Source organism: Agrilus planipennis, unplaced genomic scaffold, assembly GCF_000699045.2.
Source record: "Agrilus planipennis isolate EAB-ADULT unplaced genomic scaffold, Apla_2.0 scaffold124, whole genome shotgun sequence".
NCBI classification, from domain to species: domain Eukaryota; kingdom Metazoa; phylum Arthropoda; class Insecta; order Coleoptera; family Buprestidae; genus Agrilus; species Agrilus planipennis.
Window position 1 is genome coordinate 439473 of NW_020438950.1, and position 24658 is coordinate 464130.

Here is a 24658-nt window from a genome sequence, read left to right on the forward strand (position 1 = left end):
TTTTATAAAAAATAATATTGTATTTAAAAGATTCCCTATTGCAGAACTTCGGGAAACGCCTGCGGGCAAACTTTGCCGTGGGTCTTTTGTTTCGCTTCCATTGTGTTTGAATACGTTGTTAAGAAATTCCGTAACTGTGATCTCGTGCCGAACGATTTTTAGTATTTGATTTAGAAAACATCGTCTTAATAAATAGCTACAACAGATGAAAAATTCAAACGGGGTAAATGTACAACGTACTGTACATCACGTTCGTAGAAAATAACATGCATTAAGTAACCAGTCAGTTCAAGATTTCACAGAAACGTGACCGTCTTGATGATCGACTTTGATAGTGTAGTTAGTGTCAGTCCATGATCAATTATGAAAGCATTTTATTTGTATGCAAATATTGCAACCGCCCGTTCAGTTAACAGCCACTTTCGATATAATAATATCGAATATTTAACAACACCTTAACTTCCTTATTTTCTTACTCACGATCATTAAAAATTGAGGATATTTTTTTTTAATTTTTCATTAGGGTTCCGTATTTCAACATAAGAAACCAAATCCTGCAAGACTATTTATGTTATCTGTATCTCTGTGGGTTCATTTATCTCCTATGGCTGATTCTAGGGTATCAGCCAAAAATATTTACCTATATAGAAATTGATAAGAGGTCAACCTGTCGGGGTAGATATACAAGGCCACAGATTAGATAGCATTGCGAATTTTATAGCAATATTAGCATCTAGTAACGATGTGGTATTATAAAAGGATGCTGGAATATCGAAGATGGAAAAGGTTAGAAATGATATTTTGAGGACGATAGAACAAGGAGCATGAAAGCAGAAACCTTATATACATTAATGGATAAATTCATTGACTTTCATTCACCAAAAAAAGATTTTTTTAAAATTCAACCCCTAAAGGGTTAAAAAAGGGTTATAAGTTTGGTAAATAGATCCAGGCAGAATCCATACCGTTAGGTCAGTTGAAATGTTGCACAAAGATTCCTTATACAACCGTGTCATTCATTATAGATTGAGTTTTCAAAATGCACCCCTAAAGACATGAGATGAGGGTTTGAGATAGAATCGAATTTTACGAGGACGAAGTCGCTGGCAACAGCTACTCTGATATAAAGAGGAACAGTAGGAGACTTAGATCTGATTACTTTCCTGTTTATTTCGGAATAGTGATCAGACATAGTCTATATTATTATATAATATTTATTATATATTATTATTATATTTACTTAGCGACACCACCATGTTATATAGAAACGAATTTTTATATACATTTTGTAATGTAATTACTTTAATCTCTACTGTGTGAGTGAAGCTGCACGCCGCCTCACCGCCCTACTCCATTCATTATTATTGATTCCGCTATTTAAAAACTGTCGCTATTGACGTACCAACCCAGTAGGTACGTATGTGTTAACCTACAGTTTTAAATAAATAATTTCGATGTAACAGGTTTGTACTAATGACATAAATAAAAATTGATTGATACTATGTAACAATACCTACCGCTGATTCCATCCTGAGTTGTCTGATTCCATAATAAATCAGTAAATTCTTCTAGTTTCTCCTCTCCTATTTTTATATTACCTCTAATCCTTACACACCAATATTTTTGTTTTATTTTTATTCATTTTCATACCGTACCCTTCAGTAAATATCGTTTTCATCTTATTTAAAGCTATTCGTAATCACAGTTAAATGGTTTTATCAATGATTTTCATTCAATTGCATCACTTAAAAAAAAAGTATAATTACCTACAAGTGATTTTCACAATTTTCCCACTTACTCTCTGAGCAACCATCACTGTTCACATTTAAATGAATGGTATACAGAGAAATCTATGAATACTCTGTTGTAGTTTAAAGCCTTATTTGCGGAAGACAAAGAGAAAGAAAATTCTTACTTTTGGAGTACCTTGTTGCTTATTTAATAACATTAGCATGCATATTACATGCGTCTTCATTCACAGTAAGGATAATTCAAAGAACTTTACGTAACTGAATTTAAACGACATCGTTTCTGTAAAGGATGTTCTGATTAAGCAACCTTCTGTGGCAACATACACATATGCATATATGAAAGTAAAGACGAATGCAGGGTCGGATTTAGAAGAGAATCGCTACACTGTGATGATTTAAACCAATACAAATTAAAAATAATATACTAAGTGGCATTATAAAATAAAAAATTCCTTTACTCGCGAAGTGTTCAAGTACTGGAACTACTATAACATAATATTTTTATGGATGTTTGAATGCGGTGTTATCTGCGAATGATGAGGATACCATGGATAGATAAAGAGATATTAGAAAGAAAAGGAGAACAGAGGACTCTATGGAAGTCAATAAGAAATAGGCGAGATATGTTAGTAGGACATCTTCTCAGGCATGAAGATCTAGTCAGAGACATATTAAAGTCAGAAACGGGAGTTAGGACTTCTAGTTTTAGGGAAATGCGAAGATTAGCACAGGATACGAACGAGTGGTGGTGTCTTAGGACTGACGACCTTGTGATTATGAAACACAATATCCAAACAAAACTAAGATAGTCCTGATCATGGTCTTGATCTAGCAGATTTATAAGTCTTGGTTTTCGACAGTATGTACGTTTTCACCTTGACCTTGTTCTTGCGAAATCGGTTCTTGCAATGCTTAACGTAACAGCTTAGAAAAATTAAATATAACGTTTGTAACCTTGTAATTTCAAATATATTCTTACCAATACGACATTTTGACTTCTTCGGTTATCGTTATTCTTAAAGCAGAAAGTCGCAAAACATTATTGTAAATTTCAGAAAACGACCGATTTCACAATAATTGGGGCATTTCGGCACCCTGTACATTTAGGTACCGTTGTAAAATACATGCACATTTTAGTTGGGTGTTATCAAATTACACTTATTTAATTTTGTTTTGTATAGGAACTGTTGCAATAAAAAGCCGGATTTCTAATAATAACGCAAATTGTTTATAGTTACTCGCATAAAATTCTATCGAGTTACTTGATTCTATTTTGGACTTATCTGTATTAGAGTGAGAATTTTGAGAGAGTCCAGCGAATAGGTCTTGCTCACTAGTCTTTTTCTTGATCGTACGCACATAGCTTGGGTTTTGAGAAAAAAAAAACTTTGGTTGTTTCATTCCCACTAGCCACAAATGCTAGTAAGCGGGCAGTCCCTCCGAACTACGCCGGAAGGTAGGGCGGATGGCCCTCTTCAGCCTCCTTTCAGAAATTGTGGGAATGGGTGGGTGGTAGTTAGGCTGAGAAAGATGAGATGGACGAAATGAATACAAAAAAGACTCAAGTATTGTCTGTGAAATATTATTACTGTCCCAGCTTTTACCTAAGTGATCCAAAGAAACCACAGAAAAACTTGGACCAAGGCAGACGAACCCGGAATCGAACCGACGTCTTCCCGAATCCTAAGCAATGGTCTAAACCTCTAGGCCATGTCGCTTGGTTTTGAGAGCTTAACCTTGCTAAATGTGCAAGAGCAACACAAGACAAGACAAGACAAGACTGAATATTCAAGACTATTTTTGTTCATCACTGAGTATTACTACAGGATGTTTACAACATTATCGAGACAAGATAATTTTTATGAAGACATTTTGTTTTGGCCATGACTCACGAACGCTTAGCAAATTTGCCGATTATCCTTTAAAACTCTTGGTGTGCTATTATTATGATGTCATTTTTTGATCTCATTATAATAACATAATTCCACGGACGTCATTAGAAGGTAATAATAATAAAGCTCAAGGTCGCCGGATACGCGATCTGCATGGAAAAATCGTCGATTTAATTGACTGAAGAGCCATAATTTGTTCCGGTATTTACGCGGTTTGATGCATCGTCTGCAACCATCAGTAACTGACCTGGCATTTTATGAAGCTAAACTTACACGGTTAAAAATAAGCATCAATCAATGTGAAAGTAATAACTATGCAACTATAAAGTGAAAGAAAAAGATAACTGGAGTACATTTACTATTGTGCCAATTTGTTACTAAAATTCATAGGGAGTAACTCATAACTAATAAAAATCTAAATATCAATAAACAGGTTTGTGGATGAAAACTTATTCCCAAAGTGGTTCCAGCGCTCAACTTCAATACGCATCTTTGCAGTCTCGCACGAAAACTTTCACTTTAATGATATTGACAGGACTCATAGCGAGTACGGCAAGGGAGGGCAGGAGAAGAGGGAACAGGGAATAAAAAAGTAATTCTTAGATACCAAGGAGGGAGCTACAGAAAACAAAAAAAAACAATAAAATTATGTTTGATGTTATTTCATACTTGACACATGGGGGAAGGGGAAGGAGTGGGAGGTAGAAAATCTTCCGGTAGGAATAAGGTACGGTTTCCGTAAGCCACCCAGTTTCGAAAAATAAAAAATACTGATACGCAAGGGAAGGAAAAGTAGGGAAAGAGTGAATATACGAAAAATTAGAAGAAGTAGCTGATTTTAACTATCTAGGAAGTCAGATAAGTCAGGACGGAAGGAGTAGTAGAGATATAAAGCAGAGGATAGCGCAGGGTCGTGTCGCCTTTAATAAAAAGAAGTCACTTCTATGCTCGCGAACGGTTAAATTGGAAATTGGAAAAAGATTGTTAAAGGTTTATGTTTGGAGTGCGACGCTGTACGGGTGCGAAACATGGTCAGTGGGCGCAGCGGAAAAGAAAAGGTTAGAACTGTTCGAAATGTGGTGTTACAGGCGAATAATGAGGATACCGTGGATAGAGAAGGTTAGAAATGAAGATGTAGAAAGAATAGGAGAACAGACGACTCTATGGAAGTCAATAAGAAATAGGCGAGATATGTTAGTAGGACATCTTCTCAGGCATGAAGATCTAGTCAGAGACATATTAGAGGCAGAAACGGAAGTTAAAAGGGGTAGAGGTAGACCTAGATTAGATTACTGTTCGCAAAAGGTTAAGGATATGGGTTGTTCTAGCTTTAGGGAAATGCGAAGATTAGCTCAGATTAGGAAAGAGTGGAGATGCGTGTCCAACCAGTCTTAAGACTGACGACCTTATAATGATGATGATGACCTTATAAAGCATGGAAACCTTTTTCCCACAGTAATCTACCTACCTACCTACCTACGTAACATTAAGGGTTTCTTTTTCTTACCTCTTCTCTTGCCTCCGTTCCCTCTCGTACCCCTTATCAGGCCGCAGAATACTAATTATTGTGACTAGACGAACTGAATGGAGTAACCTCAAAAGTTGATTTTCTTTTGTTTCCTCTTTTCGTACCTCTCCCCAACAGGAGGAAGCTCATCCTGCCCCTCTTTCCTCTTTTTTGACCTAATGTCAAACAGGTACATGTTGAGTAATCCATTAATAGCTACTATGTACCGATAAAATTCAAAAAATGGTTGAAATCTACTAAAAGTGATAAGATAGACACAACTCCGGTTGCCTCGGATTTGTTACACAATAACAATATCCATACGTTACTATGACATGTACATAGGTATGCATTTGGGTATGTACCTATAATAAAATTACTTCATATTGCCCTGCAATAATAAAATAAACGGCCTATTATGAAAGAAAGTTGAGGCATAAATAGGCTCACTGGCGTTATCCTTTGGGTAGGAGGTGCCCCAGGTATGAACATACACACGTATGCACACTATATTTCGTAAAGGTTACCTTCACAATGAAGCAATTACGTGTGATAGATCTATTAGCATGATTGATACGTCAATAAAAGTCGTTAAAGTTATACAATCTGTACTATAACCATGTTTGTCTAAATGAAAACTATTTTACTATACAGTAACATTGTAATGCTAATGTTGTAATAATAAAATAGACGAAATTAGTAATAATTCTACCTACTCAACAACTGTAACAATAATGATTGCAGCGCATACTTATGTCAGTATGTATTAATTGCAAGTGAATAATATCATGAAACAGGATTATCTCCATCTGCTTCCTGTTTGAAATTAAATATTATTACACCCAGAAAGGAAACGTTAATATTCAATTAGATATTTGCTAAACTGTGGTTCCACACAATAACTTTTCTGATTGCAAAATTATGTTAAAACGGATAGAAGCAAATATTATATACCATAAAAGAGCTTCATCATCATCATAAGGTCGTTAGGCCTAAGACTGGTTGGACACGCACCTCCACTCTTTGCTATCCTGAACTAAACCTCACATTTCCCTAAAACTAGAACATCCTACATCCTTAACTATTTGTGAACAGTAATCTAATCTAGGTCTTCTTTTACCCCTCCCAATTCCTGTTTCTACCTCTAATATGCCCCTGACTAGACCTTCATCCCTGAGAAAGTGTCCTACCAACCTATCTTTCCTATTTCTTATTGACTTCTATAGAATCCTCTGTTTTCCTATTCTTTCTAATACCTTTTCTATCCATGGTATCCTTATCATTCGCCTGTAGCTCCACATTTTGAAAGTTTCTAATCTTTTCTTTTCCGCCGCGCCCACCGTCTATGTTTCGCACCCGTACAGCGCCACGCTCCAAACATATACCTTTAATTCGTAACTGGTCTGCTCAGAAAGCATTTAATAAATATTTACTTACTGTGGGAATATTATTCGCTTATGAAGCTAGAAACTAAATAAAAAAGTCATACTAATAATAAACCTTGAAGAACTACCTAATAAATCAAGGTTATTAGGAAATATTTTTAATTATTAGCAAATGTAAAGAGCTGAAATACTCTTTGAAATGTCAGTATTACTTGCAACAATTATAATGTCACATACTATCATTTGTTTCAAAATAGTTCACTTAATTTCAGTACAGTTATTAACGGTACATTTCAACCACCTATTTGAAAGTCTAATTTATTAAAACGAAATATAATATTAATCAAGTTGACTTGAAACTAAACACATCTGAAGATCAAACATATTGAAATAAGGTTTTGGGTATTAATGATGAATCAATAAATTCTGTTGAGATTTTGACCGGTATTTTTAAATCATTTTATTCTAACTAACAAAAATTGCATATAACAAATTTTCAATTCTTTTTCCCTTACAAAAGTGAACTGAAATTTTAAAAATGTAAAAACTAAATACGTATAACGATTTTTCTGTTCTTGTCTTAAGGGTATAAATATTATTTTTAACATTCGCTAATTTCAAATACAAAACTATATTTTTTTTAATCAAATTTACTGGATGCGCGATCAAATCAATAAAGATGTGTACAATGCATGAATGTATAAGAGTGACCGTAATTTTACATAAAAAAAAACAAATTAGGATCCACTAAAACTATGACAAAAAAGCTTTTTTAAATGTTTTTTTTCAAACCTCTGAATATCTCACTTTTCAAATTATGTAATCGACACACATTTATATTCTATAAAATTTAATATAACCTTTTTTTTTACTTTTTATTACTACACTTTAATCAATTTTGTGACGTATTTGGTCCGAATTTTTAAACGATTACTTACGAAATAGAGCTGTTAACATTAAATGCAAGAGTATTAAAGATCCATCCTACGTTCAGGGTTAATGGTAACTAGGTTGGCGGTAGGCAATAAATCTAAAGAATTTTTGTATAGTTCGTATCCAATTAAACGTAAATATTAAGGTTAAAAGAAGTAGCACAGAAGAATTTAAGTAGCCAGATGTTAATCTATAATAGAACAGAATAAGAAATAGTTATTTATATATTTATAAGGTGCAAACAATCACAACTAATACGCATATGTAATGTATATGCTTGCTGTAATTAGTAACACATCTGGCTTTTATTGCAGCATTTACTAAATAGAGCGTGTAAAAGATGAACATCAGAACAAATACATCGACAGTTAAATTCCATAATTTATAGATATAATACCTAAAGCATCTTACTAAACGAAAATAGATGAGACATGAATAGATCCTAGTCTTAGAAATAAGAATCGAACTATGAAATTATTCATTATTGTTATAGGATCATCAGCGTCCCGAGATAAAAATGTTCAGTCTCTCAGAGTCTCTGAAAGCGAAACTCGAGTCTCCGTCTCTCATCGAGTCTCTCTGGTGTCGCTGAGAGAGACTGTCAAAAAAACTGTTTAGCGTCTCTGAACGAGAGACTCGAGTCGTTCATAGAGAGATCCTCATTTCGTATCCAGTCTCTGAACGAGAGACTCGAATCTCTGAATAAGAGACTCGAATCTCTCAATAAGTGGTATCTCGATAGATATGGTTAAAATTTCAAGTTCAACATATTTAAGAGATACCAGTCTTTCTACGAGAGACTCGAGTCTCTCAATTTTTCAGTTTTATTAATTCAGTCTCTCTGTGAGAGGCTCGAATCTTTGAATTAACAATTTTATCGAGTCTTTCATACAGAAGATGTGAGAGATCAATAAAAACGCCTAGGTAATAAGTGAGAGACTGTGAGAGACGATTTCAGAGACGCTGAAAGACTCTGAAAGACTGGAGAGAGACTGAAAATTTTTGTCTAGGGGTCAGCCAGAAGACTAGTTGGATAGTTGGATAGACGCCTCCATTCTTTCGTATTTCCCGAAAACTATAAAACATTTGACATTCCTAGCTATTTACGCACAATAAGTGTTGGTACTTCTCTTTCTACTAGCCCTTCCTGTTTCAGAAGGTACCTACTAACCTAACTCGCCTTTTTCGTATTGACTTCCATAGCGTCCTCTATTTTCCAACTCTTTCTAATCCACGGTATTTTTAACATCCTCCCATAATATCACATTTTAAATGCCTTCATCTTTCCTTTTTCATCACGCTTATCATCTACGTTTCCCCACTCTTACAGAGCCGTACTCCAAACATACATTTTTGATAACCTCTTTCGAATTTCTGAATTAACCGATTTCTTTTTATTAAAAGCGACATATTCTGACTAACCTGACTTTCTAGATATTGAAAAACCGGCAATTCCATGTAGTTTTTCGTCTCTAATTTTTATATTAGCTTTAATCCTGTTTTCACCTTCCTTACAAATCAGTATTTCATTTTTATTATTTATTTTAATTTCATGATTTTGTATATATGTTAGACCCATTTCCCGATTTCCCCGATCGATTGAAATAAATACTCAGATCTTGATGTGCACTTAAATCCAGTCTCTAACTGATGACGACACCTTGGCTAATGGCGTTCTAGGATTCTAGTTCGCAATATGATCAACGCCAAACGATCGGTTACCGAAAATACGTTCTATTTCGGAATCTGTTTAAGCTGATTTATACAAATCGCGAATTGAGCATTCTTGAGTTACTCAAATGTCGAACATCAATAAATATTAAAATTTGTGACGAAGACAGACGATGCGCCGCACTAGAAATATAATGGCTAACGGTCCTATCTGAAGAAAATGGTTCTTATTGAATAAGTACCTACAACTAATGGCGTTTTGGAGAAAATGTACATTAGAAAAAGTTTCAGGTTAGTAATGTTTTCACTTTTGTGTAGTGTGCTGATGTATTTATATGCAAAAATCGTTTATATTCCATCAATGTCATGCTCAATGAAGCAGATTGCTACTGCCGGAAAGAAGTCCAAGCAAGCGATTATTATAAGACGTGATAACAAGAAACAATGCCAAAATAAAATATACAAAAGCGTTTCAAGTAGTGCCAAATGTATATGTTATGATAGTTCTTATTGCAATAAATCGATAATGTAAAAATGCTCATCCGAGTTAAAACATGTTTCTGAGAAACTAGCTTTTCCCAGCGGCTTCGCTCGCAGAAATTAATATTGTTTCTCCATAAAACCTTTTAACTCCCAATTCACCCTTACAACATTTTAATTTTATGTAATGTCCATGTTTTGACTGATAAATTTTTCGTTTTGCTGTCAGTTGCGTTTTGTCATTACATGTCAGTTGCGTTTTCTTATACCACGTTTTTTTTCTAAGGGAACGGGATAAAAAGTATCCTATGTCCGTTCCCTGATTCTAAGGTACCTCCCTGCCAATTTTCAGCCAAATCGGTTCAGCCGTTCTTGAGTTATAAATAGTGTAACTAACACGACTTTCTTTTATATATAGATAGATTTGAGCAACTGCGAATTGCTCAGTTCTCAAAAGGTGAAAATCGTCTTAAACAGAAATCAAGCATATTTGCGGCAACTACTCAGTTGGCTTTGATCATTATCCCTCTTCCAGCGAACAGGCGAATTCGGCATATGAATCTGACATATATATATATTTCAAAATTTTTGATTTTTTTTTTTAATTACTCTCGAATAGAAATTGTGGTCCAAACTTCTTCAGAATACACATCCATGATTCGTATTTTTTTATTAGTATGTGTTTCTGAAATGACCCCTAATTCTGTTGATTTTATCCAATGTTAAACAAGTTTAAGTATCACCCACTTCACAGAATTAAGGACAATGCCGAACATATTAATGTGAAAATTCATTTTCACTTTCCATGCACTACAAGCTACTTCAAGGTAATGAGGGAAAATTTTTAGGGTTTGATTCCTGACTAGGGTGTGACAACAGTAACAAAAGTTTTCCCTCATTAACTTGAGGTAGTTTGTAGTGCATGGAAAATTGAAAATGAATTTTCACATTAATATTTCATATTAACCAATACTAAAAATTAAAAATGTCATAATACCGAACATATTTTAAACAGTTTAAAGATACGTTGACCCGTATTTCTAATTTAATTAATCCCTAAAAGCCATCAGGGTTGACATTGGGACTTTTCCTTTTCCTTTTCCTAAAATTTCACACGACAAAGTAATAAAGCTGTTTCATATTAAGGCTTTGGAGGTTTCTCAACACTTGTCATTTTATACTTAGTTAGGTATTATTATAAGTATCTGAGATGGTAATGTCAACGATACAGTTTGAAGCGAACTTGTTTCTGATCCAATTCGTTTATTTCACGACGCTTTCACGAGTCACCTCTCAATTGAACGGCAATTTGGCAATATGGCCTTCGATCAACATGGCGCTTCCATCAAGAAGCCTGGGATGTTAATAGAACGAAAACAAGCGCGTAACGCCTTCACCATCGTATTTATTGCAACCAACTAGCAGTGATATCATCTAAATGGCATCGAAACATACAAAGATTTTATGAGGTACAAACACGCAAATTATTAATTATTGTTGTTTCAATTATTGCCAAACTGGAAGGCCTCGTTTATACCGTTGAAAAATTATTTCCGGGCTAATAAATACAGGAATTTATAATAAGCGTAAAATTGTGTGTGAGATTATTATATAATACGTAAAATAATATGAACTGGTACTAAAAAGAATTTATAAACATTAAAGCAATGAACTTAATTAATTTTGGTTTTTCAGGCGGGTTACTTTTTGAAAAGGGTAGTCAGCCTTTTCTATTTCAAGTGATTTCTGAAGATGATGAGTAAATTGCTTCTTTCTTAATAAAAATTGGAATTCTACCTTCTTTATTGGCATTTTTTACACCACAGAATAACAGCTTTCCGGTACATTTAAAAGGTAACATCTGGAGACACTGTAAAGTACATATCGTGTAGCACCACAACGTTGAGGCTGTAAAAAGTATGCAGGAAAAATACACCAGTTAACGAGCTGTCAATAACTCGAGAACAGTTAACAGTTTTGCGTTACTCTATCGCTTTTCGTTATCGCAAGCGTCAACTGACGAAACATACATACCTATTCGTGACCTCCACAACAGCTGATATGTAGACAAGTCAATTGTACGTAATGATTAGTAATAATCTGCACTCGTTAGCGTTCGGTTGACAAAATATTACCATAAAATACAAAAATAAGTTAAGTGTACAATTTTAAACAAACACTAATGTATTCACATATAAAATATGGGGACATGGTGGTTACATATGAACGGTGCAAATAGAATGGAAACAGTTGGGGCTTTCGGTAAGGTCACTACTGAATGGTATGAGTGGGCTCATTCTACTTCTTTTTCAAGTACCATCTTCTGCCTTAATTTTTCTAGAGTAGGTACTGACTCGACAACCTATAATTCTGTTAAAGGCGTTTCCAAATAAAGAACATTCTTATGTAAGATCATCTTCAAAATAGATGTTTGTTCTTTTTTTAAATAAATTATAATTGCTATGGACTGAAGGATTAGATTACCGTAAAAAGAGAATGATTTCTCTAAATTGCATGTGTGCTATGCACCACCGACAAAAGTACCTTCCGAATATGGACGGGTTATGGTCATTATATAATGAGACAACTATTGTATAATCATACGAGAGCAGAACCTTTCATGTACGTGTCTAGCCAATCAATTGCACGACCGCTTCATAAAGCCAACTATCTATTCAGCGCAATTATAAAACATACATAAATGTCTGACACCTCGGCGACGGCGCCACTTTTCACGTCAAGGATAAGAGGGCATCCTAAACTTAAGGAAATAGTGGATAGAAGACACATTATCCCACAGACCCACAATACACTACATACAGAAAAGTTTGATGCTGAATTGATTATATATTCGGAAGATTACATATTTTAAAAAGCTTTAAAACAAATAATTATCTATACATTTTTGACTCAAAGGATTAATTTAAATTAATTTATCTGTTTTTTGATGGAAATAAAAATATCTTGTTGATTTGTCCGGTCCGGGTTAATCTCTGGAACTACAAGTTAGAATTTCAAAATATAAAATATTGTGTAAACTAGAATAATTTTTAAAAATATTTGGGAAAATTCAAAAGATTTTTCAAAACGCCAGAGGTTGGCAATTTTTCTGTATTTTACTACAATCTGCGCTCTCGGCTTAATATAAAAGGGTCATATTTTACCAATTTATGAATTAACCTTAACATATGTATAAGGTCCATTCTAAATATTAGTGAAAGAATTTTTGAAACCAAATGAATAGTTTCAGAGATTACCTGCTACTTTCAAGCTTGTACAGACTTTACCTCTTGATAAAATTAGTACAGATGTAGAAAAAAAATATCATTTCCTAGTAAAATAACTTCGAAAAAGGTTATTAAAGAAGTATGTTTGGAACGGCACGCTGTACGGGTGCGAAACATGAACGATGGGCGCTGAGGAAAAGAAAAGGTTAAAAGCGTTCGAAATGTGGTGTTACCGGCGAATGATGAGAATACCGTGGATAGAGAAGGTTAGAAATGAAGAGGTATTAGAAAGAATAGGAGAACAAAGGACTCTATGGAAGACAATACAAAATAGGCGAAATGGGTTGGTAGGACACGTTCTCAGGCATGAAGGGCTTGTCAGAGACATATTAAAGGCAAAAAAAGGGAGTAGGAGGGGTAGAGATAGACCTATATTAGATTACTGTTCGCAAATACTTAAGGATGTGGTTGTTCTAGTTTCAGGGAAATGCGAAGATTAGCTCAGGATAGGAAAGAGTGGAGGTGCATGTCTAACCAGTCTTAGGACTGACGATTTTATGATAAAGAGATAAAATTAAGTGGTAATATTAATTTGTACAACTATAAAAGCCAAATCAATACAACTGTAACAGACTGAAATGTAAAACGAGGTCGACTCTTGACAAAAATAAAACAATATGTATAGTGGGCCGATTCAATAAAAATTCAATTTAACCTTTCTGGTAAACATTAATTTATCAGACACTTTTGATATTGCTACCTATTGTAAGTTCGATTAACGTCGGATCTTAGCCGGACTGGTGTGTTTCAGGCGTAAATTTAAATTATGTACTATTAATGCTTCCGAAACTCTTTATAGATATCTATGTTCTGTACAGTATATAAAACCAGAAGCTGGTCGATTGACGGTGCTCAGTCTTATGCATAGTGTCATTTTTTCGCTTCCTATTAATGATACGCGCTTGACATTTAGCCCCTGCGACAATGATTAATCGACAGCCCAAATAAACAACAATTTCTTATCGTAATTGCTGTTCACCTTCTATTAGGTCGTTTATAATTGTAGTGAATACGCCTACTTGATAACGTGATATTTTTTGTATTATCAGTTTGTGCATGTGCCAATAATAATAAATTTTTAACATTCGAGCCAACCCATAAACAGGTAAAATGAGTTCTTAATCTTTTGGTTTGGCAGTGACAAACCCTGTGGCACAATGAGATTGACGATTAATACGAATTTTGTTTGTTCCAAAGTGTGAACACCATCAATCGTTAAATGTGAGATAAGTAATTGAGTCTGAAAATGAAACGCAACCGGTTATAAAAAGTACAAAATTATTTTAACGAGTCTTTTAATCCGTTTTATCCTCCATAATTTATCAATTCGAAAACACATTCAGCTGCTTGGAGGAACAAAAACCCGGTACCTATTATTATGCTGCGGCATTAATTTTTTTCGTACCTATTGACCGGTCACAAATGGTAACATAGTCTTTTTGTTACAATTATTCATATTATAAACTGCAAAGGAATTCAATTCGGCATTAATTGAAATGGCTAATTGAACTTCCATTTTTTAATTTCAAGGGGCGTTAATTTTATTGTTTTGTCGTAAATATTATGAAAAAAGGCAATCCCTTCAATGATCTCCACGAAACCCCGGGGTTCCGCGGGAACGCAGTATAAGAAAGGCTGATATAGGGTATTACCCTCGGATAATTACAAAAAAGGGTTGCCACTCGTACTTTATTATAAAGTATTGTACTCTACTTCGACTGTGCGTACGTTATATTTTACAAGACACATAAAGTACGCAAAAATACATTATTTAAGGCCTTAAGTAAACAACGTAATTACTGAAACCATAAATATGGAAACCATTTAAATCAAATTAGGGAAAAAATTTGTAACAGCAGCATCAAGCCATATTTACGAAACAACCTGATTTCCTAAATCGCTTCACTTTTGCTGTCCGTTCCGGCCACTTCAGCATTTACAGAAAGAGTATTCTCTGTTATGAACGCAAAGTGGTGGGACTTTAAGAATAAATAAGTTTCATTAAAACCAATCAAAAATGAACTTTTAGTTTACTTAAATCTTTGTTTGTCATGTCCAGAGGCTATTAATATATTTAAGAGCGACAGCAATTTGTTACTGGCTGCTAGGTGTAACAAAAAATATGTTTTTAAAAACAAAAAATAAAATACTTTATTTTTATGCTGACTACTTTTTTTTAACCTTTTAGTAGAGAAATACTTTATGTAAAGCCTGAAAAGGTGGCAACCCTAATTATAAACCATGTATTACTATGATTATCGCAAAACGTGATGAGAAATTTTTATTTCAATCAAACCTGTTCTATTACATGTAACTCAAAAACAGCTTAAAGAGGATCGATTTAAGGTAAAATTTAATGGAGCACTCTTTACTAAAATAACGCGAGATCGAGTAGAAAAACAGAATTTATGTAAAATTACAGTTGCAAATTTTACTTTACTCACTTTACCTCTCTACAAAAATTAAAAAAAAAGAGATGTTATGGTAAAAGCGTTTGTAATTGTAGGTGACTTTTTATAAAACTATTGTATGGTTGCGAAACTACAGCGCGAAAGATTGTTCTCTAGAAAATTACAACCGTTGAAACATAAGATGTCTAAGTACAGTAGATCAACATTTTTATAGTCCAATTCTGTCGGCGTAAGATTATTTTTATTACGTTTGGAACTGTATTTTATTGCTTGTAAATTATTTATGTTTATCGCTAGGCGTATAATTAATTTTTTGTCTTTCAACGCAGAATAAATAGCAAAGACAAAATTTATAATTAAATGCGGAAGCAATATAAACTAGTAACATGACTTACAATTAGTCAACAGAAGAGAATTCTAATTAAATTGGCAGATTGTAATGTGTTATAATCTTAAGTAACAATCACATTTTCGCTCTAATGGGCAAAGGGAAATGGTAAAAAGGGAATCATCACAGAAATAGTAGCAAACTACTTTTGCACATTAGAGATAGTAAAAATGAATTAACTTTTTCGTAATGATTTGGTCTCTTATATAACAAAATGAATTTGTCGTTATCACTAAAAAAATACAACACTCCTTTAATTCGTAATTAAAGTAGGTAAATACTATTTAAAAAAAAAAGTGCATAATACTGTCGTATCTATGCAGACGCTTTTCATTAAAAAAATATTTACCTATCCCAACCTGCACACATTTCGTCATAAATTACAAAATCTAGATTAAATTCAACAGGTGTGAGAAGAGAAAGTCTTTATAATTTTGTAAGCTCGGCAATCCAATTATAATAAATTTCATATCTAAATATTTCTTCTGAAGGGAGATGTCTACCTTGACTTTTAGAAGCTATTTAATTCTCATTCATACACTTCATTTACAAATATTTTTCACATTAGTACTATTCATTTGATAATAATGTATTACCTACTCTAAATTCAAGAAATACTCACTTAGAATTTGAAACAACTGATTAAATTTTTGGGATTAATAATTGAAATCATCTAAGAAGATGAACTGGTTTTTCTTTATTCTTCTACGTTTTTCTAATAAATATTTTATATGTGCCTATACCCATACTATATAAAACAAAAACTGAATTGGTACGTCTTTAGTGAGGAAAACCTTGTGGATATTTATATTACGGATAAAACGAAAATAAGGGGTAAACAAAGGTTTAAAGTTAAGTAAAATACCACAAATGGCGCGGTAAACGCCATCTGTAGTACAATGCTACATTGTAGAGTTAAGGTTATATGGGCTATACGGTTAAAACTCACGAAGTTCCCGTTACGTTACTTCCACTTTTAGCCAGTTAAAATAAGTCAAAAACTAATGATAAACGGTTAATGAGGAAAGTTACTTTACAAATCAAAATTTTATCAGGGAATACAGAAATAAGAAAAAGTAAGAATGAGAAGATCGATATATTCTAACATTTTGAAAAAATCTTTTTATTTGAACTTTAGCGTTTTCTTCTATATTATTACTAAGATAAACTTTACTAAGATAAACTTGAACTGCGTATTATTGTTCCATTTAATAGAAAATAGTTATTTCTGATTGAGTTTGTAAATATTGCTTGAGTTTGCAAATATTTCTATCGATTATGGTAGGTATTTAAAAGAAAATCTTCATAATATGTTTAATACGAAAATATTTTTACGTCATAACGTTTTTAAATTTGCACAATTTTTCCATACGTTACAGACCAACAATTCGACCTTAGTGACTCACCCTGTATATGTGATTGTGTATGTCTAAGACAAATGAAAAAAAAGACCTCATTCACTATCCATTGCAAAGCATACCTGACTAACATGTAGAATATCAAAAGCGGCTTTAATATTTATTGTAGTATTCGAAGTAGATGAGTTTAGTCATGCCTGGCATCCTCTGGTATACTCCAAAGACATGTATTTACAAGCAGAACGCATAAATTCTAGTTACAAATTATAATCCGTCATACCTCCCAGGTATCACATCCTTTAGTGCAATCTAATTTAATTGCGAAACGTCGCAAAAGAAAAAGGCATAAATGCAGGGTAATATTAATTGAATATGGACCCATTACAACAAGATACCGTGTAGAGGACAGGCAGATATTTATTTATATGTACAAATATGTATTTCTGATGTATGTGAGTTAAATTTCAATGTACTTTTACTTATCATAAAACAAACTTTCAGGTTTTAAAAGCAACATTATATATCGTTGTGCATTTTCACGTTCAATACTAAAGATGATTGCCAATTTCAAAGGCACGCTGTGTGCAACATTAGTGCAAGAAACTGGTATAGGTATAATTGCATAACAAATTGGTGTGGTCAAAAATTATGGTTGCAGGGAAATATTTCTTGCTAAACTACATTACAATTATCATGGGTCAGCTCAATATACTTAAACAGAAAAAAGTCTAAGATAACATTCACGTTTATTTAGACCTTATTATGCCATTACGTAAAGTAGTGTTATTTTCTGCTTTGAGATGTGATGTTATAGCCGGATTATAAAAATATCGCTATTAAAAAAGGTTAGGAATGAGGAGGTATTACAAAGAGTGGGAGAACAGACAGCATTAGGGAATTCAATAAGGAAAAGGAAAGATAGCGATAAAGCAATAGGATACATTCTAAGACATTTTGTATTTTGTTAAGATTGTTAAGTGAAAAATCAAACAACAAATACGTGGAGTATGCATTCTATGCACTTATATATATATATATATATNATATATACATATATAGGTATATGTATATATATTGCAGTTAATATGCTTGATTAGTTTATATACTAGCTGGATATTGAATAGTACACAAACTGTCCAAATGTTTAGTTAGATAGATATACATGCTTAAGATTATAACGTTATGGTAGGAGGACACAACACTCACGAAGTATGGTACACGTATTTCATAAAAAGAAATAGGTGGCAACCGAAACTTTTAATTTGATATAGTGCATGTACCTACGCCCTACGCAAACACTACGTCCTAATTGCGCGATTACCATAAAGTATTCCTTGCTTATTTAAGTAGATTCAAATAGGCAATGCATTGTCAATTGCTGAGAATTTGCTGCAGCTAAAGTATTTGAAGTCTTGTCTTGTCTAACACTTGAAATCCCTGAATAGAAATAAAAATTCACCAGATGGCAATACATTGCTTTTATTTGGTTATTAACCTCGACCTATAGAAGCTTCTTCGGTTTGGTCAGTAATCACTCTGCCTAGCCGAAATCGCGATCAGCATCTGATACTTCCCAAAAACTATGAACTTATTAAACGTTCTTAAAGAGATCATAAGATAAGAGAAAATACCAAGCTAGAAGAACTAAATTGTCAAGGAAAACAAGGGAACGAATGTATCAAAGGGTCATCAGTCTGAGTTGGACTTTCCTGTTCTGAACAAATATTCGCATTTTCCAAAAACTGGAACATCAACAGTAATGTAACCTAAATTTTCCGCATATCTTAAGGAATGTCCTACCATCATATCTGTTTTGTTCCTTATTGACTTTCATTGCAGAAGGAGTAGAAGAATGAGACTTCTACTTTTTTTAACCCTCCTCATTTGTAACTTTTCATCCACGATACTTTCATTTTATAATCCCATAACACCATATATTTCATGCTTGCTACCCCCTAGTAGCTGTGACCGTCCATCAATATCCAGTGGCGCGATAGTACCTATTTGAAGCGCTAAGTGAGTGTTACTTATATAGCATATTACATAATTCGTGAACAAAAGATGACGCGCTATTTTTCGATACTATACGGGATTATAAATACAATTACTAATCGCTTCTAGTCACCTATAGCTAATTGTAAGCCACACTCAAGGGGCCAATGAACGAGCCACGTTGGCGGTCAGTGTTGCCCTTTTACGATTCTCCTATACACTTTATCTATGTAAGCAGTCATTAGTTACTATGTCTTCATATTCATCAGTAATACTTGATGCCTATCTTTTTAAAAGTCCCTTTAGAACATCATCATCATCAGTCAGTTGCATATTAAAAATCAGACGAAAGAGCAGAAATCTATCTAAGTGCAAAACGTTACGAAGCATTTATAAAACGTACCACTTAGGTACCGATCATATGAACGCGGAAATTGCGACTATAGTAGTGCGTGTGAGGTTAGCATTTAATTAGATCATCGGTGGAAAAACACGGAAGTCAGCATCAGCGTTTGAAATATAAGGCACCATCACTTCGCGTGGTTTTTTCTTCTGTTTGTAGGAATTCTGAATCAATTATTACCTAGCTGTAATACAGCAGTCGAGGTAATTTTGAAAAAGTGCTCTTATTTTGCGCAGAACTATTCGTTATGGTGGTTTTATGTTGGAAACTATGGCACTTCCTGCAGGCATACATGCACGCGATTTGAGTGAAATCTTACTATTATTTACCTAGTAATAAATGTTAACTACTCTTAATTTCAAAGCAGAATTTCAAAAAAACAGTAAATCAATACCGTTGATTCGAAAATCATTTAACTTCCTGTTAACGCAGATATCAATTTGAATTAGACAAATGCGTAGTTACGAATTTATAAGGGAAATTATTTACATGTATTCGTAACTTATACATCAAACGCACAAATAAAATAAAAATTCAAAAAAATTCTAAGGACAATCGATTTATCTGGGGCTCATGTAAAGGGTCAGACTTGATAACAGAAGTATTTGGTAGAAAAATTTAATATGTTCTATTATCACTAGCATTTGTTCTGTTTGTTTATTGGCCCATCCAAAACCCCTTTAACTTATGGAAGGCCCCGGGCACATATAGGTAACGAAGCCCCTATGGCTTTGACAGAGGACTATTTTGTTTAAACACCTAAAAAAAGTAGATAAGCAAAAAATTTAAAAAATTTAAATTTACTGATCAATAATTTTAGTTTCTTTACAATCAGAATAAACGAATATATAACTGTATTATAATTTGAAATAGTAATTTCTTTAGCGTTCATAGGTTAGTGCTTAAAATTCTATGTACGTGTTTTGATAAAAGAAAAATCGGCTCAATTAGTTAAAAGTCTATGTCTTTGAGTACGTCACATTTTATAGACATCAGTGACATACTAATCAATCTTTCTTGAAGCGCTGGACTTCCTAATTAATTTTTTATTCTTTTTAAAAAGATTTTTCAATNTTATTGAACGAATCTGCCTCACCAGGATACGAAATGGACGATAAAAAGTATATTTAGCATTGATCAGCATGTCACGACAATCCGATTGCTAAAACTTCTTAAAATAAATATATTTATAGGTAACAAATATTGGTTTTGGAAGAAACTAGGGGGTCCCCTTCGATTACGGTGCCCTGAGCACTTACCCAGCCACCACCCACCCATTTTCGTAATTCCTAAAAGGAGGGTAAAGAGGTCCTTTCGTCCTAATCTCACAGACGTAGTCAGGAAAGACTATACGTTTATTACCTTTGTGTTTAATGATAGAGGTCGCTATTTAAAAAAGATTAAATGCCAAATAAGGTTTTATAGTAGTAGGTACTCCTTTTCGCTTCCTTTAAACTTGTCTAAAAAGTATTATTAACTCCATTTTATTTACGTAATGCATTCTAAATTATCGGTATACGTTTATAGATGAATTATTATTGTAGTATTTCTTTGCAATTTCCGCTAAAGTTAAAAGTTATGGTTTCCTAAAAATTTTCTAGTTGTCAAACAATTTGAATTTAACATAAATCATAGTGCCAGCCAAAAGAAAGCCTCATACGTTACCATAAAAATACCATAAAGGCAGTTTATCACACTTTTGTATCTACTCCGAAACATATTTATCAACGAGATGAGAACGTAAAAAAAGTCATTTAGATCTTGAATAAGGAACCGGACTGATATTTAAATTTATGTTAATAATTTCCACCTATAAATGTGACCTACGTATGAATGAAACTACATTACAGATTGCACTTATATGGACAGATCGATAGATTTTTATCAGAATTTGAGACAACTACTTATTATTGATTGTAGATAAACACAAGATACATTGATCATCAATTACATACCAGTTAATAAATAATATAAAACATTTCTGGAACGAATTGACTGATTTCACTCATATTTGATTTATTATTTGAATCGTTTTGAACCAGGTGTCAATTTGATATTCAAAACACGTTGTAACTGTATTTAATGGATTGGGTGGTGTTTTAATAACATCAAACCACTCCTCAAAATATTTACCACAAGAAAATAAGATAAAAAACTCGTTTATAATAATAATAGATATATAATTTAGCAAATAAAAAGAAACCAGAAAGGTAAATTCAAAATACCAAAAGATACGCTTGTAAAGGATGCATTTAATAGTACTTTAGGGTACTAGTAACTTTGTCTGCCCCTAGATTCCTTCCATTTGTTGAAACAGGTTCAGGAATAATTATAAAAATATCTATAAGTTTTAGTGGTATCAAAGATTGTAACAATATCTCAATCATGACGTCTTTTGTAATTCTCTAAGGGGTATTTCACCCACTTCTTGACTTGTCTTTCCCCACATAGTTTTATCATTAGACTGCAAAGGGTAATGTGACCATTTTAGCATTTTTTAAATGAAATTTTCATGGAAATTTTATTTAAATTCATTTTATTAGGGAAAATACAGAGTAAATTTTCACAAATTTTAATTAGCATGCGATATGTTTCGCCAAATATTGGCGTTAAAATAGAGGTTACACTTTAGATTTAGTAGTAACTACTAATGTTTATAGAAGTCAAAGTTTGGCGAAATATGTTGTGTTATACAAAATTTGCGAAAATCTACTCTCTTTCTCCTTGAATATGGATTTACATGAACTTAAGGTAGATATTTTTTTATTCAAAACCATTTACAACTTTGCAAGCCATCCTTCCTTGCAGATTGTCTATCATAATTTTTATTCGCTGTTTCTTCCCCTAATTCAGAATAAGAAAAACTAATCGACGCCAAATAGGGTACTAATGTATTTATTCGATTGTAGAACTGACACCGAATAATGGAATAAGCACATCATTACTCTGTTTGTCTTTTATTCTTTCTTTATATAATAATTTTTGTTAATATGCTTAATATGGTGAAATAGGTAAATTTTGTCCAATAAACGTAATGTTGTTTTTTTTTTTTCGTTATTATTGTAACTATAATAATAGTAGGGTTGATAATGTATGCAATGAAATACACCCTATGAAAGTATTTAAAAAATGTGATACCCGGGGATTTCTACCTTAAAAGCTGTTACACTACGGCATAAATATACTTGGAAAATATTAAAAAATATAATTCCACTTACCAATGCAAAAGTAGACCCCTACGACTCGCCTAAAACAAATAATAATTCAGTTAGTTATTTACGCTTAATATACATACATTTAAGTTAAAATCTATATATATAAAAATGAATTGCTGTCCGTTAGTCTCGCTAAAACTCAAGAACGGATGGACCAATTTGGCTAATTTTGGTCTTGAATTATTTTTGGAAGTCCAGAGAAGGTTTAAAAGATGAGTCAATATGAAAGTTGTTATGTAGATTGATAAATCTTAAGTTTTGTCACAAATTGATTAACAGACTGTATCATAACTGTGTGTGTCCGTCAATATCAAATTGAAACCTTCTAAAAAGCCAATATTTCAGGAAAACTGCAATAAGCAACATCATGTGTAATTAATCGAAAATAATAATAAAAATTCATTCATACCGAGCATTTTTTTTTATTAATTATGGATTCCTTTTATTTATTTTAAGTTTATTTTATATAAAAGTTTAGGTCTTTTATTTATCGATTGAGGCAGTACGAAGTCTGCTGCGTCAGTTAGTTATTAATATTTATTAGTAACAAAAATATGTATAATAATAGTTGTTATTATTTTCAGGTCTTGGCTACAGTCCTTAACATTCCATCCTCTAATCAGATAACGGTAACATTTGGTACGAATACGGGTCCTATTTCGGTGCCAGCAACCCCGGTACCTCCAATCGTAAACCGTAATGCAAGAAAAGTCCCAGCACCGGTGTACGAAGTGGCCGAAGACGTCCCCAACCCGTACTCATACAAACCCATCATACCAAGACAGTACAGGGCAAAACTATTATCATTCTCGCCTAATCCTAATCTTATCCTGGGAACTCCGCTAGACCAAAAATATACGTTCAACTACGACAAGTACAACCTCTATGAGAAACAGCAAGCACTTGGACGGCAATATAGGGGACCACATGTGTTTGACAAGCAGGATTACGAGCTCTTAAGGAAATCAATTAAAACTGCTTACCAAAAGAATTTGCCAGCTTATAATGGAAACAATAATTACGCCGATGTAATCCATCAGAGGAAAACGGTTCCAGAAATTGGAATTGTATATTCCTCGGGTGTTAAATACTACGTGCCTCAAATAGTTTACAAAAGAGAAGACGAAGAGGATTTAAATTCTGTCTATGACCATGACGATGTAAAATACTACACAAAAGATCGAAAGTGAAGTTAATGATTTTGTGTCGTGCCAGTTCTTTTTTATTATTATTATTATTGTAATTAAATTTTTGTTATTGAACGAATCTGCCTCACCAGGATACGAAATGGACGATAAAAAGTATATTTAGCATTGATCAGCATGTCACGACAATCCGATTGCTAAAACGCATGACTGATTTTTCAGGTTTAATGATAATTATTACACTAACAAGAAATAATAATTATTATTAATTGTAAGTATATACATATAATATTGTTGTACTACTATGTAGTTAGTCATTGTAAACAAATATCTGAAAATTGTAGGCCAACTACGTAGTGAAGTTGTCATTTCTTCAAATTGGAAAAAGTATTTATTAAAGGCTTAATATTTAAAAAGGTTAAATTGTAAATCTAGTTATTAACCGGTTGGGAAATACTGGTTAAAGGATGTTGGTTATCGGGGCGTAGTGGTTTACAACATAATTATTATTACATAAGCCCCCAAACAAGATAAAAATATATCTCCTTTTTAAACATCTTAAATTTTGAATTTGAGTAACACTTTCTCTCGATCTTAAAGTGTAGTTAACTCACGGTAACGGTCACGCTAAATAGAAATAACTTACAAATATCTCCATAAAATTTACTAGCGCTTCACGCATTCTTCGGACTTTTAATAAAAGTTATTTAAAGTAAATTATTTCTATTTAATGTTACCCTCCTAGTAAAAAAAAGTAAATTTAATTTTATGACTTGAATCCTGATATTATTTATTTAACCAGTATGTATATATATATATATATGCTTCCTACTTTTATCA

At 33.0% G+C, this 24658-nt stretch overlaps 1 protein-coding gene across 1 annotated transcript in view; it reads left to right on the top strand.

Moving 5' to 3' along the window:
- LOC108734996 overlaps positions 1-24580 on the top strand; it is a 52562-nt gene extending 27982 nt beyond the window's left edge. The window contains exon 2 of the mRNA XM_025974776.1: positions 23258-24580. Within this exon, the coding sequence (XP_025830561.1) occupies positions 23258-23863 (606 nt within the window). The 3' untranslated portion in view covers positions 23864-24580. The remainder of the gene's footprint in view (positions 1-23257) is intronic.
- The last annotated feature ends 78 nt before the right edge of the window (positions 24581-24658 follow it).